We start from the raw sequence: 12500 nt of genomic DNA on the forward strand, positions 1-12500 counted from the left end.
AGCTTATTCAGTATTCAGAACAGTTTAAATGGTTGGTTCTGTATTCAGAATAGTGTACAAGGTTTATTCAGTATTCAGACTAGTTTAAATGGTTGATTCTATATTCCGAGTAGTTTAAATGGTTTATTCAGTATTAAGACTAGTTCAAATGGTTGATTCAGTATTCAGACCAGTGTAAATGGTTGATTCTGTATTCAGACCAGTTTAAAATTATTTTGTTATTGACAGACATAGCCAGAAAATTACCTCTCCTAGACGTCCCCAGGACATGATTCTAAGACATGACCCTAGGACATGAGTCTAGGACATGACCTTGGGACATGACTCTAGGACATGACTCCAGGACATGACTTTTTCAACTACTCTCAGTTCTGAATAAAATGGGTTTTTTTTATGTTTAATTCTGGAGAATTCCTTTAAGGTAAACTATAATTATTTTACTTTCACTCATAATGCAGTAGTGCAATATAAACAGACTCAGTGAAATATCAGGAATATTTGATCAGACTTCATTGAGAACTGTGGAATAGTCCTAAATAACTCTAACAGAACCAATCCTGTGCCAATTAGAAGTCCAGTCATGGACATACCATTACACAGTGGACACTGACATGGACTGGAAGACAGCGTTGCAGTGGTGCCAGCAGCACCACACAGGTATGGTAGCCATCCAGAACCAGGACGAGATCGCCCACCTGAACCAGGTGCTGCCCTTCCACCCCACCTACTACTGGATTGGCATCAGGAAGGTGGAGGATGGGTGGATGTGGGTGGGTACCAGGAAGCCCCTGACCCCTGAGGCAGCCAACTGGGCCAGTGGAGAGCCCAATAACCAGGGCAAAGGCGAAGACTGCGTGGAGATCTACATCAAGAGGTTACGTGACACAGCCATGTGGAACGATGAGAAATGCAGCAAAAAGAAAGCAGCGCTTTGTTACGAGGGTAGCGAGACTCTCCCGTTCAAATCTCTCTGAGCTGTATTTGAGCCATGAAGCTCTTACCTGAAATGCTAAAGGCTTAGACATCGAGCCAGAGAACTTTTTTTAAACTAAGTACAAGGACAAGCCATGATAGATACAGCACTGACATAGCTGCATTCCAGTAAATACATACAAACAAATAAATATTAAAATATATTCCTTTCATAGATCATGTGACATTATAGCGTTGTTTAGCTCTCAACTTTCTTATAAAAGAGTCTTAATTTTCATCATATTTACAGCGTCTTGTTTGCAGTCATCCTGCAGTGAGAACGCTGAATGTGTGGAGACTATAGGCAACTTCACATGCCTGTGTGAGCCAGGCTTCACTGGTCTCCGCTGTGAGAAAGGTACAGCATAGTGTGTGTGAGTGTGTGTGTGTGTGTGTGTGTGTGTGTGTGTGTGAGTGTGTGTGTGTGTGTGTGTGTATGTGTGTGTGTGTGTATGAGTATGTGTGTGTGTGTGTGAGTGTGTGTGTGTGTGAGTGTGCGTGTGTGTGTGTGAGTGAGTGTGTGTGTGTGTTTATGTGTATGTGTGTGTGAGTGTGGGTGTGTGTGTGCATGTGTGTGTGTGTGTGCATGTGTGTGTGTGTGTGTGTGAGTGTGTGTGTGTGTGTGTGTGTGTGTGTGTGTGTGTGTGTGTGTGTGTGTGTGTGTGTGTGAGTGTGTGTGTGTGTGTGTGTGTGTACTTTGTAATCTCTCTCTTTCCCTCTCTCTTTATAGCTATAGAGTGTGGTGTGTTTAAACACCCAGAACACAGCTTTGTGCAGTGTGACCACACATATGGGCCGTTTCAGTTCAATTCGTCCTGCCAGTTCCAGTGTGACCGTGGTTACAGGTTGCAGGGTTCACAGAATCTGTACTGTCTGACTTCAGGGCAGTGGAACAGTGGTCCCCCTCAGTGCCAAGGTAGGCGTGGTCTATTCCCCTGATCTTTACATTACAACCTTCTACAGGATTCCTGTGGCAGTCTCTTGAGAGATGTTTGATCTTTCAAAATTACAGTTGTTCAATGTCCTCCATTTAATGCCGCTGGTGGATGGAGAATGAACTGCAGTCATCCGATCTCTGCAAACAGCTACAACTCCACGTGTGTGTTCAGCTGCGAGGAGGGCTTTGAGCTGATAGGCTCACACACAACCCAGTGCGATCACACTGGAGAGTGGACACACAGGACCCCCACCTGCACAGGTACTGAATCAGACATGTCCCTGCTGGCATGTTAACTTTCATTACTTTGATTTATCTTCACTGGGAGGGTTCAAAGTTGTTGTTTTTTGTGTGTGGTAACTCGTGTAGTTCTCACCATCAAGGCCTCTCCCTTCCTTTCTTGTGAAACACTCTCAGTTTCACTGGGTAACACAACCACATTTTTCTCACACACTGATCTCGTAAATTCACGAATGAAGATCAGCACTCTTCGTGAGGGAAATAAGCATTTATGCTTGACCCAATATGGTATTTTGTTACTACAGCAATGACCTGTGACCCCCTTATGGCCCCTGAAAAGGGTCACATGACCTGTGCTGATCCCCTGGGAAAGTTTTCCTTCCGTTCCTCCTGTGTTGTGTCCTGTGAGGAAGGATACACACTGAGGGGAGAGAACACACTCACCTGCCTCCAGACCGGCCACTGGTCAGCAGGTCCGCCTACATGTGAAGGTACAGAATCGGTCCTGACATTGACAACCAGCGCCCCCTGCTGCTGAGTCCAGAGAAAGGCTGAATAAACTCTTATCATAATGTCCGTGGATCAGTACGTAAACGTGTCTTAGCATCTGAGTTTCTGTGGTGCATCTGTTGACTGTATTTTAATGTCTTATAAGTTGTAAGGTGTGACACACTGCAGTCTGTCCCTTATGGGTCTGTTCACTGCCTGGACCTTGTGGGACAACCCAGTTATGGTTCCTCATGCTGGTCACAGTGTGATGTTGGTTTTCTACTGATGGGTACAAACGTCACCCGCTGTACCTCCCAAGGGACGTGGAGCCACAAGCTTCCTGTTTGCAAAGGTAAATTGCCAGTGTGTGACTAGAGAGAGTTCGAAATAATCAGCTACCATGGTCGCTTTACTTGTGAGAAGTCAGTTTGAAAAGTAAATCACAGCCATGTGTGTTTTGAATTGCAACGCTGCATTCAGTACTAAGCACATATGTGGTCATTTCCCATGTGGTAAATTTAGCATTTAAACCTTTTCACATGACACATTCGCATTACTATGAATATCTGGTGTAGAATATTGTGAATATGAGACCATGGGCCTGGTCTGCCATGGTTTAATACACTGTGTGTGAATTCACAGCGGTGCAGTGTGCCCCGCTCTCTACTGCCTCCGGTGGATGGAGAATGAACTGCAGTCATCCTCTCAACACAAACAGCTACAACTCCACGTGTGTGTTCAGCTGTGAGGAGGGCTTTGAGCTGATAGGCTCACACACAACCCATTGCAATCACACCGGACAGTGGACACACAGGACCCCCACCTGCACAGGTACTGATGATTCAGGTATGACAGAAGATTACACTCTTCTGTTCTAGGCAGTACAGTCAGATGTTGTATAGCAGTTATGTAGTTTTAATTCCCCAGTACCACCTGGATTTGGGACGTCCACTGTGGAATTTGGCCTCCTTCGGGATGTCCGTTTTTATCTAGCAAATCTCAGCCATGTGGGGACTAAACCAGACACAAGGTCTTCTTGGTCCCTCAGTCCATCGCTAGTTCAGAGTAACATGTCCACAGCCTGCGTCATGTCAACCTTAGAAACCACTTATGTGTCCATAAACAGATCTGAATCATGGTCCTTAAACCAGGTACTGGATCTATTTTACTGAGTCAGTCAGATTAATCTGATAAACCTTAAAAATTAAGTATCAGACTGATCCTCTTGAATGTAAAATCTTCACTTTGTTATGACTGATAAACACTTAACTAGCTAGTTAATACTGCTGTACTACAAGGGCTTTTCTGAGGGACAGACTATCCATACAGCAATAAAAGTTGTGTTACTTTCTGATGACAGGCTAATTCAAATCATCACAACCTCCCACATCCCACTGTATCAATCCCACTGTATTAATCCCACTGTATTAAAGTCCACAGTAACATTTTCCAGTGATGAGACATGCTTGTTGAATTCAGTTCTGATGTGAGAATGTGAATGAGATCTGTATCTGTTCTTTCACACTAACTATACTGATGTTTAAATTAGCTTTGCCTGGCACTATACCTCACATTCTGTCATTTTGACTATTACAGTAGTGATCTGTGACCCTTTTGTGACCCCTGAAAAGGGTCACATGACCTGTGCTGATCCCTGTGAAACACTGTCTGTGTGTGAATTCACAGCGGTGCAGTGTGCGCCGCTCTCTACTGCCTCCGGTGGATGGAGAATGAACTGCAGTCATCCGATCTCTGCAAACAGCTACAACTCCACGTGTGTGTTCAGCTGCGAGGAGGGCTTTGAGCTGATAGGCTCACACACAACCCAGTGCGATCACACTGGAGAGTGGACACACAGGACCCCCACCTGCACAGGTACTGAATCAGACATGTCCCTGCTGGCATGTTAACTTTCATTACTTTGATTTATCTTCACTGGGAGGGTTCAAAGTTGTTGTTTTTTGTGTGTGGTAACTCGTGTAGTTCTCACCATCAAGGCCTCTTCCTTCCTTTCTTGTGAAACACTCTCAGTTTCACTGGGTAACACAACCACATTTTTCTCACACACTGATCTCGTAAATTCACGAATGAAGATCAGCACTCTTCGTGAGGGAAATAAGCATTTATGCTTGACCCAATATGGTATTTTGTTACTACAGCAATGACCTGTGACCCCCTTATGGCCCCTGAAAAGGGTCACATGACCTGTGCTGATCCCCTGGGAAAGTTTTCCTTCCGTTCCTCCTGTGCTGTGTCCTGTGAGGAAGGATACACACTGAGGGGAGAGAACACACTCACCTGCCTCCAGACCGGCCACTGGTCAGCAGGTCCGCCTACATGTGAAGGTACAGAATCGGTCCTGACATTGACAACCAGCGCCCCCTGCTGCTGAGTCCAGAGAAAGGCTGAATAAACTCTTATCATAATGTCCGTGGATCAGTACGTAAATGTGTCTTAGCATCTGAGTTTCTGTGGTGCATCTGTTGACTGTATTTTAATGTCTTATAAGTTGTAAGGTGTGACACACTGCAGTCTGTCCCTTATGGGTCTGTTCACTGCCTGGACCTTGTGGGACAACCCAGTTATGGTTCCTCATGCTGGTCACAGTGTGATGTTGGTTTTCTACTGATGGGTACAAACGTCACCCGCTGTACCTCCCAAGGGACGTGGAGCCACAAGCTTCCTGTTTGCAAAGGTAAATTGCCAGTGTGTGACTAGAGAGAGTTCGAAATAATCAGCTACCATGGTCGCTTTACTTGTGAGAAGTCAGTTTGAAAAGTAAATCACAGCCATGTGTGTTTTGAATTGCAACGCTGCATTCAGTACTAAGCACATATGTGGTCATTTCCCATGTGGTAAATTTAGCATTTAAACCTTTTCACATGACACATTCGCATTACTATGAATATCTGGTGTAGAATATTGTGAATATGAGACCATGGGCCTGGTCTGCCATGGTTTAATACACTGTGTGTGAATTCACAGCGGTGCAGTGTGCCCCGCTCTCTACTGCCTCCGGTGGATGGAGAATGAACTGCAGTCATCCTCTCAACACAAACAGCTACAACTCCACGTGTATGTTCAGCTGTGAGGAGGGCTTTGAGCTGATAGGCTCACACACAACCCAGTGCAATCACACCGGACAGTGGACACACAGGACCCCCACTTGCACAGGTACTGATGATTCAGGTATGGCAGAAGGTTACACTCTTCTGTCCTATGAAATATGTTTACAAGACCTGCTGTTAGCTTATTACGCAGTCATGATGTCACTCCTGTTAAATAAAGGGAAAACCCCTCCTGTGAAATTAAATTATACAGTGATCCTAATACCAACTCATACAGTGATCAAGAGCTTTATTGTGTCTGTTCTGTTTTTGTAGCTCGCAAGTGTCCCCTGCTGTTGAGTCCTGAGCAAGGCTTGTTGAACTGTTCTCACCGGCACTCTGTCTTCAGCTACGGCTCGCGCTGCACTGTGGCATGTGACAGAGGCTATGGGCTCACAGGAGAGTCCCAGCTGGACTGCACCGCTGCGGGATCCTGGAGTCAAGAAATGCCTTCTTGTGATGGTAAATGAATGTCATTTTAAACATATGAACATATTTAAACCAGTTTGGGCAGTGGTTTAGTTATATGAATACTAATCGTTCAAGTCCCGCCATGGCCAGGTTACCACTGTTGTGTCCCTGAGCAAAAGCCTTTACCGTCAATTACTAAATACTGTACTCATGATTGTAAGTTGCTTTGGATAAAAGCATCAGCTAAATGCCATAAATGAAAACATATCAAAATCTTTTTTATAGTATATAACATGCCAAGGAAATAATGTAATCTAATCTAAAATTAAACCTGTTTTAAGTAGACAAAAGTTTGATGTCACACCTTCTTTTTTTCTTGCATGCATCATGTACGTATATATACACACTCTCTCACACACACACTCACACACTCATACACAGCTGTTAAGTGTGAGCCACTCCTGCTCACCTCTCCGGCCCCGGCAGACAGCTCACCTGTCCCATCTATGAACTGCACCCACCCGAGGGCCGTCTTCAGCTTCGGTTCCCAGTGCATGTTCTGGTGTCCTGAAGGCTACGTACTAAACGGCACCAGTGAGCTGATCTGCACTTCCACTGGGCTTTGGACACAAACAGAGCCTTTGCCTTCCTGTGTTGGTAAGACCAAGTCATGAGCGTGGCGTGATCATCATGTACTAAATATTAATGAAACATTAATTGCTAAAGGCCCTTTGTGCGTGTGTGTGTGTGTGTGTGTATGTGTGTGTGTGTGTGTGTGTTTTAGTGGAGGAGATGCCATTAGGCACTGCCATGCTTGTGTATGGCGCTATCGGGGCGGGATCGGCCCTTGCCCTGCTGATTGGAGCAGGACTGATTTTTCGGTTGGTGCAGTTCACCGAGAAGTGTAAGAGACATTCTCTTATCTTCTTATTCTTCTAATCCACTAGAGGGCGCCTCGCCACAGCCAAAAAAATAGTCACGGGTGCGTCATAATGTGTCAATTATACTTCGCTGACTTTGTGTGTGAATTTATAGTTGTCCCGCTCTCGTTCCAGCTAAGCTCACACCTTATACGCCGGCCTGGGAGGGCTCGCTGAACCCAGCCTTCGAGGAGCTTTAGCCGCAACATTTTCTGTGGAAACAAGAAGTAGCTGAAAATGAGACAATCTGTCGTGTACCGTCTTAGCGGTGTGCGTGTGTGGAACATTTCACAAAATATGTCATTCTCTTTAATTCCAAAAAAAATTTAAAAAAATATTGTGATACGTTTTGCTGTCATATTTCTGAGCACCAAAATAAAAAGGACGTCTGTGTAAATAAAGTAACGCGAGACCAGATGGATGGCTTTGCAGGTTTGATGTGCGTGTGGGGGACAGACGCATTTAAAAGGCTTGGTCCGAATACCTCGACAGAGAAGACGACTCCTGTCACCGTAAAGACACACACGTGCACGCGTCTGTGTCCGGGGCAGGAGTACCACGCCTGAACCTCCGCACTGCAAACACGTGCACTTTGGACTTACGTGACACAATACGTTTACTGACGTGCTGAACGTCATGACGTCGAAGCCACGCTGCTGCCAGCCTGGAGGTGACTCCACCTGCGCAGGTGGGGGCCTGAGCTCTGCGGGGCGGCAGACGTGCACACACATGGCAGAATTAGACAGTCTCAGGTATGTGCACGTTAAGTCCGCGAGTCTGACAGTCCGGGCTGGACCGGCGCATTAGATTAGGTACCCGTCACACGCACGCAGGGTGTCCCGCCAGGAAGTGACAGTCTCGCTCAGCCACTTTTTAACCCCCTTCTCTCTCCGCGTGGGGCCTGTTCCCAGCTATAGCGGGAGACCCGCACGCGTGGTAGCCTGCCTCATTAGGTCCACGCGCGTTCACGCGCCTTTGTGAGTTCTACAGTAGGGACATTTGTAGATGATCACCGATTCACTGACATGATCAGCAGAAATGTTTAGTGAGTGCTAGAAAACGTGATTAGTGCCAGCCAGCATCGTGACAGACGATATACAGACGCATCTGTCTCTGCAGCGTCTCAGCGTGACGCCAATTATACCGGTTAGGAGGCAGAGCGCCCGCGCCGTTCTGGCACTGCCGCCCTAATAAATTACCGATCCGCTGACTGCGAGTCTCCTGGCTGCTATCAGAATAATAACGAGGCTATCTGCGCCTGCTGCGACCGCATGCGAGCCATTTGACTAGATTTTCTCCCCCTTACGTAACGCGTGAGCCAAGGAATGCCCCGGAGACTACACGGCCCGGCCAAACCGCTGCGCGCGACAGCGATTGGCGAAGTGCGCGTGCGGCGAGTGCTTGGTCCGGTTATTGCTGGTGGCCACATTCTGATTTTGGTTTAACGCCGGCCCGCTTACGGTAGGCGCGCACGCAGCCCGGATCGCTGCTCGTCTCTGTTCTCTCCCAGAAGCCTTGGCGCGCGCTGACAGTCGTTCAGACTGTTCGTGAGCGCCCGTGCATCTCCAGCTCTGATTTCCGTCTCCAGAAACACGAGCTGGCGAGCCGCAGCGAGCGACGGAACGCTCGCTCGTAACTCAGCATACCGTGTGCTTTCTCCCCGTGGAGATTATCCAGCACCCCCGTCGCGGCCCTCTGGGTGGTCCCGGGTGTCTAGAGAGAGGGAGACCGTGCAGAGGTTGCAGCGGCGGGTGAAGAGGACTAGGTGAGCGGTCAGGACTGCACCAGTGCTCTGAGACTGCAGACGGGGCCTGGGAAAGACGGAGGAAGGCTCCAGAAGTCTTCATCACTAGAGCATATGGGCAGCAAATCCAGCTGCTGCGTACCAGCTGGATGTGCAGACGTCTACATAATTCTGCATAATACATAAGGAGTGTTATGAACACAATATTTTACAAAATGTGGAGAATTTTAGAATTAATAAGAAAACCAGATTTGCACCCAATATTCTATCTAATGTATATTATAGTAATGTGGCATTGTTAGTTTAATTAGGAGCTCATAGATAATATGTATTTACTGCGTATGTATGTGGACACCTACATATGTATGTGGACACCTTTTTTGATCAGTCATTTATTTAATTGTAAATAAAGTCTAACAATCTGAACAGATAACAGGCAAAACACAAAGCAATAAATAGAAAATACACAGAGGACATCTTGCCCTAATCATTCTAGTCACAGTCCAATACATTCAGTATATCCAATACATTCAATACATTCAATATATTCAATATATCCAGTACATTAAATATATTCAATATAGTCTTGTCATGAAGCACCATTATCAGTGATGTCCTGGGCCATGCAAGGACACACACACACACACACACACACACACAGAAATACACTCAACCAAGCAACAAACACACAAATACAAACACATACAACCAAACAACAAGCAACTATACAGACACACACACACACACACTCTCTCTCTCTCTCACACACACACACACACAGAAATACATACACAGAAATTCACTCAACCAAGCAACAAACACACACAAATACAAACACATACCATCAAACAACAACCAACCATACAGACACACGCACGCACACATGATACACACACACGCACACACACTCACGTGCACGCACACACACACACTCCCACACACACACTCAGGACGAGAAGTAAGAGTCTTGCATGGAAAACAAGAGGTCGATGGGGGTCAAGACTGGCGTTTCCCCGGAGGACAGACAGTCTCCATGGTGACAGGATGGGTCGCTGTCCACGTTACCATACAGCCCTTCACAGCCTGAAGTGAGACACAGCAGGTTTGGAAAGTGGAGGAATGAAGCTGCGTTTGGGAGGGCTGAAGTCGCCTGTGCGTCCTACCGTAAGGGTTCATGTGGTCTCCGGGCATCTGAGGGGGGGTCAGGCCTTGTTGGAACGGGTCCAGCTTAAAGCCACAGGCTTCCAGAGACGGCCTGTCCTGCTGCTGCTGGCCTGTAGATGCATACGCCATGCTCACCAGTCCTCCACACGGGGGCGCTGTGTCAGCAGAGGCAGGGCAAAACAACCAACCACACAGGTCATCCTGCTTAACGTCTGTGAACATCTATTAACATCTATTAACATTATTAACATCTATTAACATTATTAACGTCTATTAACATCTGTTAACATCAATTAACATTATTAACATCTATTAACGTCTATTAACATTTATTACCATCTATTAACGTTATTAACGCCCATTAACATCTATTAACATTAATAACGTTAGTAACATCAACATATATTAACATCAATTTTCATTATTAACATCTATTAACATTTATTAACATCTATTAACATCTATTAACATCTATTAACATCTATTAACATCTATTAACATTAACGTCTATTAACATCTGTTAACATTAACATTAGTAACATCTCTTAACATCTATTAACATTATTAACATCTATTAACGTCTATTAACATCTTTTAACGTCTGTGAACATCTGTGAGTGAGTTGTCTTTGGTTTGAGGGAGGGTGTGTAGTGGAGTGTGTGAGGGTGGAGGGTGTGTAGTGGAGGAGGTACTGTGTGTGTGAGGGTGGAGGGTGTGTAGTGGAGGAGGTACAGTGTGAGTGTGCGAGGGTGGAGGATGTGTAGTGGAGGAGGTACAGTGTGTGTGAGGGTGGAGGGTGTGTAGTGCAGGAGGTACAGTGTGTGTGAGGGTGGAGGGTGTGTAGTGCAGGAGGTACAGTGTGTGTGTGAGGGTGTGTAGTGGAGGAGGTACAGTGTGTGTGTGTGTGTGTGTGTGTGTGTGTGTGTGTGTGTGTGTGAGGGTGGAGGGTGTGTAGTGGAGGAGGTACAGTGTGAGTGTGTGTGAGGGTGGAGGGTGTGTAGTGGAGGAGGTACAGTGTGTGTGTGTGTGTGTGAGGGTGGAGGGTGTGTAGTGGAGGAGGTACAGTGTGAGTGTGTGAGGGTGGAGGGTGTGTAGTGGAGCAGGTACAGTGTGTGTGAGGGTGGAGGGTGTGTAGTGGAGGAGGTACAGTGTGAGTGTGCGAGGGTGGAGGATGTGTAGTGGAGGAGGTACAGTGTGTGTGAGGGTGGAGGGTGTGTAGTGCAGGAGGTACAGTGTGTGTGAGGGTGGAGGGTGTGTAGTGTAGGAGGTACAGTGTGTGTGTGAGGGTGTGTAGTGGAGGAGGTACAGTGTGTGTGTGTGTGTGTGTGTGTGTGAGGGTGGAGGGTGTGTAGTGGAGGAGGTACAGTGTGAGTGTGTGTGAGGGTGGAGGGTGTGTAGTGGAGGAGGTACAGTGTGTGTGTGTGTGTGTGTGAGGGTGGAGGGTGTGTAGTGGAGGAGGTACAGTGTGAGTGTGTGAGGGTGGAGGGTGTGTAGTGGAGGAGGTACAGTGTGTGTGAGGGTGGAGGGTGTGTAGTGCAGGAGGTACAGTGTGTGTGTGAGGGTGTGTAGTGGAGGAGGTACTGTGTGTGTGTGGGTGTGTGTGTGTGTGTGAGGGTGGAGGGTGTGTAGTGGAGGAGGTACAGTGTGAGTATGTGTGAGGGTGGAGGGTGTGTAGTGGAGGAGGTACAGTGTGAGTGTGTGTGAGGGTGGAGGGTGTGTAGTGGAGGAGGTACAGTGTGTGTGTGTGTGTGTGTGAGGGTGGAGGGTGTGTAGTGGAGGAGGTACAGTGTGAGTGTGTGAGGGTGGAGGGTGTGTAGTGGAGGAGGTACAGTGTGTGAGGGTGGAGGGTGTGTAGTGCAGGAGGTACAGTGTGTGTGTGAGGGTGTGTAGTGGAGGAGGTACTGTGTGTGTGTGTGTGTGTGTGTGTGTGTGTGAGGGTGGAGGGTGTGTAGTGGAGGAGGTACAGTGTGAGTATGTGTGAGGGTGGAGGGTGTGTAGTGGAGGAGGTACAGTGTGAGTGTGTGTGAGGGTGGAGTGTGTGTAGTGGAGGAGGTACAGTGTGAGTGTGTGAGGGTGGAGGGTGTGTAGTGGAGGAGGTACAGTGTGAGTGTGTGAGGGTGGAGGGTGTGTAGTGGAGGAGATACAGTGTGTGTGTGAGGGTGGAGGTGTGTAGTGGAGGAGGTACAGTGAGTGTGTGTGAGGGTGGAGGGTGTGTAGTGGAGGAGGTACAGTGTGTGTGTGAGGGTGGAGGTGTGTAGTGTAGGAGGTACAGTGTGAGTGTGAGGGTGGAGGTGTGTAGTGGAGGAGGTACAGTGTGTGTGTGAGGGTGGAGGTGTGTAGTGGAGGAGGTACAGTGTGTGTGAGGGTGGAGGTGTGTAGTGTAGGAGGTACAGTGTGTGTGAGGGTGGAGGTGTGTAGTGGAGGAGGTACAGTGTGTGTGTGTGAGGGTGGAGGTGTGTAGTGTAGGAGGTACAGTGTGAGGGTGGAGGTGTGTAGTGTAGGAGGTACAGTGTGTG

At 47.3% G+C, this 12500-nt stretch overlaps 2 protein-coding genes across 6 annotated transcripts in view; one reads left to right on the forward strand and one right to left on the reverse strand.

Annotated features, from left to right (window-relative positions):
* selp (selectin P) overlaps positions 1–7491 on the forward strand; it is an 8171-nt gene extending 680 nt beyond the window's left edge. For 2 of the 4 annotated variants that reach the window (XM_035524563.2, XM_035524564.2), the window contains exons 3-17: positions 571–942; positions 1223–1330; positions 1703–1888; positions 1985–2170; positions 2455–2640; positions 2805–2990; positions 3281–3469; positions 4325–4513; positions 4798–4983; positions 5148–5333; positions 5624–5812; positions 6022–6207; positions 6598–6813; positions 6941–7060; positions 7212–7491. In XM_035524563.2, coding sequence (XP_035380456.1) covers positions 571–942; positions 1223–1330; positions 1703–1888; positions 1985–2170; positions 2455–2640; positions 2805–2990; positions 3281–3469; positions 4325–4513; positions 4798–4983; positions 5148–5333; positions 5624–5812; positions 6022–6207; positions 6598–6813; positions 6941–7060; positions 7212–7276 — 2750 coding nt within the window. In that variant the 3' untranslated portion in view covers positions 7277–7491. The remainder of the gene's footprint in view (positions 1–570; positions 943–1222; positions 1331–1702; positions 1889–1984; positions 2171–2454; positions 2641–2804; positions 2991–3280; positions 3470–4324; positions 4514–4797; positions 4984–5147; positions 5334–5623; positions 5813–6021; positions 6208–6597; positions 6814–6940; positions 7061–7211) is intronic. The other 2 variants (XM_081717357.1, XM_081717356.1) reach the window with 2 other exon arrangements.
* Positions 7492–7624: 133 nt separating this feature from the next.
* lmx1a (LIM homeobox transcription factor 1, alpha) overlaps positions 7625–12500 on the reverse strand; it is a 20339-nt gene continuing 15463 nt past the window's right edge. For both annotated transcript variants that reach the window (XM_081717367.1, XM_035524411.2), the window contains exons 8-9: positions 9984–10139; positions 7625–9903 (exon numbers count right to left, since the gene is read on the reverse strand). In XM_081717367.1, coding sequence (XP_081573493.1) covers positions 9767–9903; positions 9984–10139 — 293 coding nt within the window. In that variant the 3' untranslated portion in view covers positions 7625–9766. The remainder of the gene's footprint in view (positions 9904–9983; positions 10140–12500) is intronic.

The sequence above is a fragment of the Electrophorus electricus genome, chromosome 7 (genome assembly GCF_041902795.1).
Source record: "Electrophorus electricus isolate QZ-2024a chromosome 7, ASM4190279v1, whole genome shotgun sequence".
Classification (NCBI taxonomy): Eukaryota; Metazoa; Chordata; class Actinopteri; order Gymnotiformes; family Gymnotidae; genus Electrophorus; species Electrophorus electricus.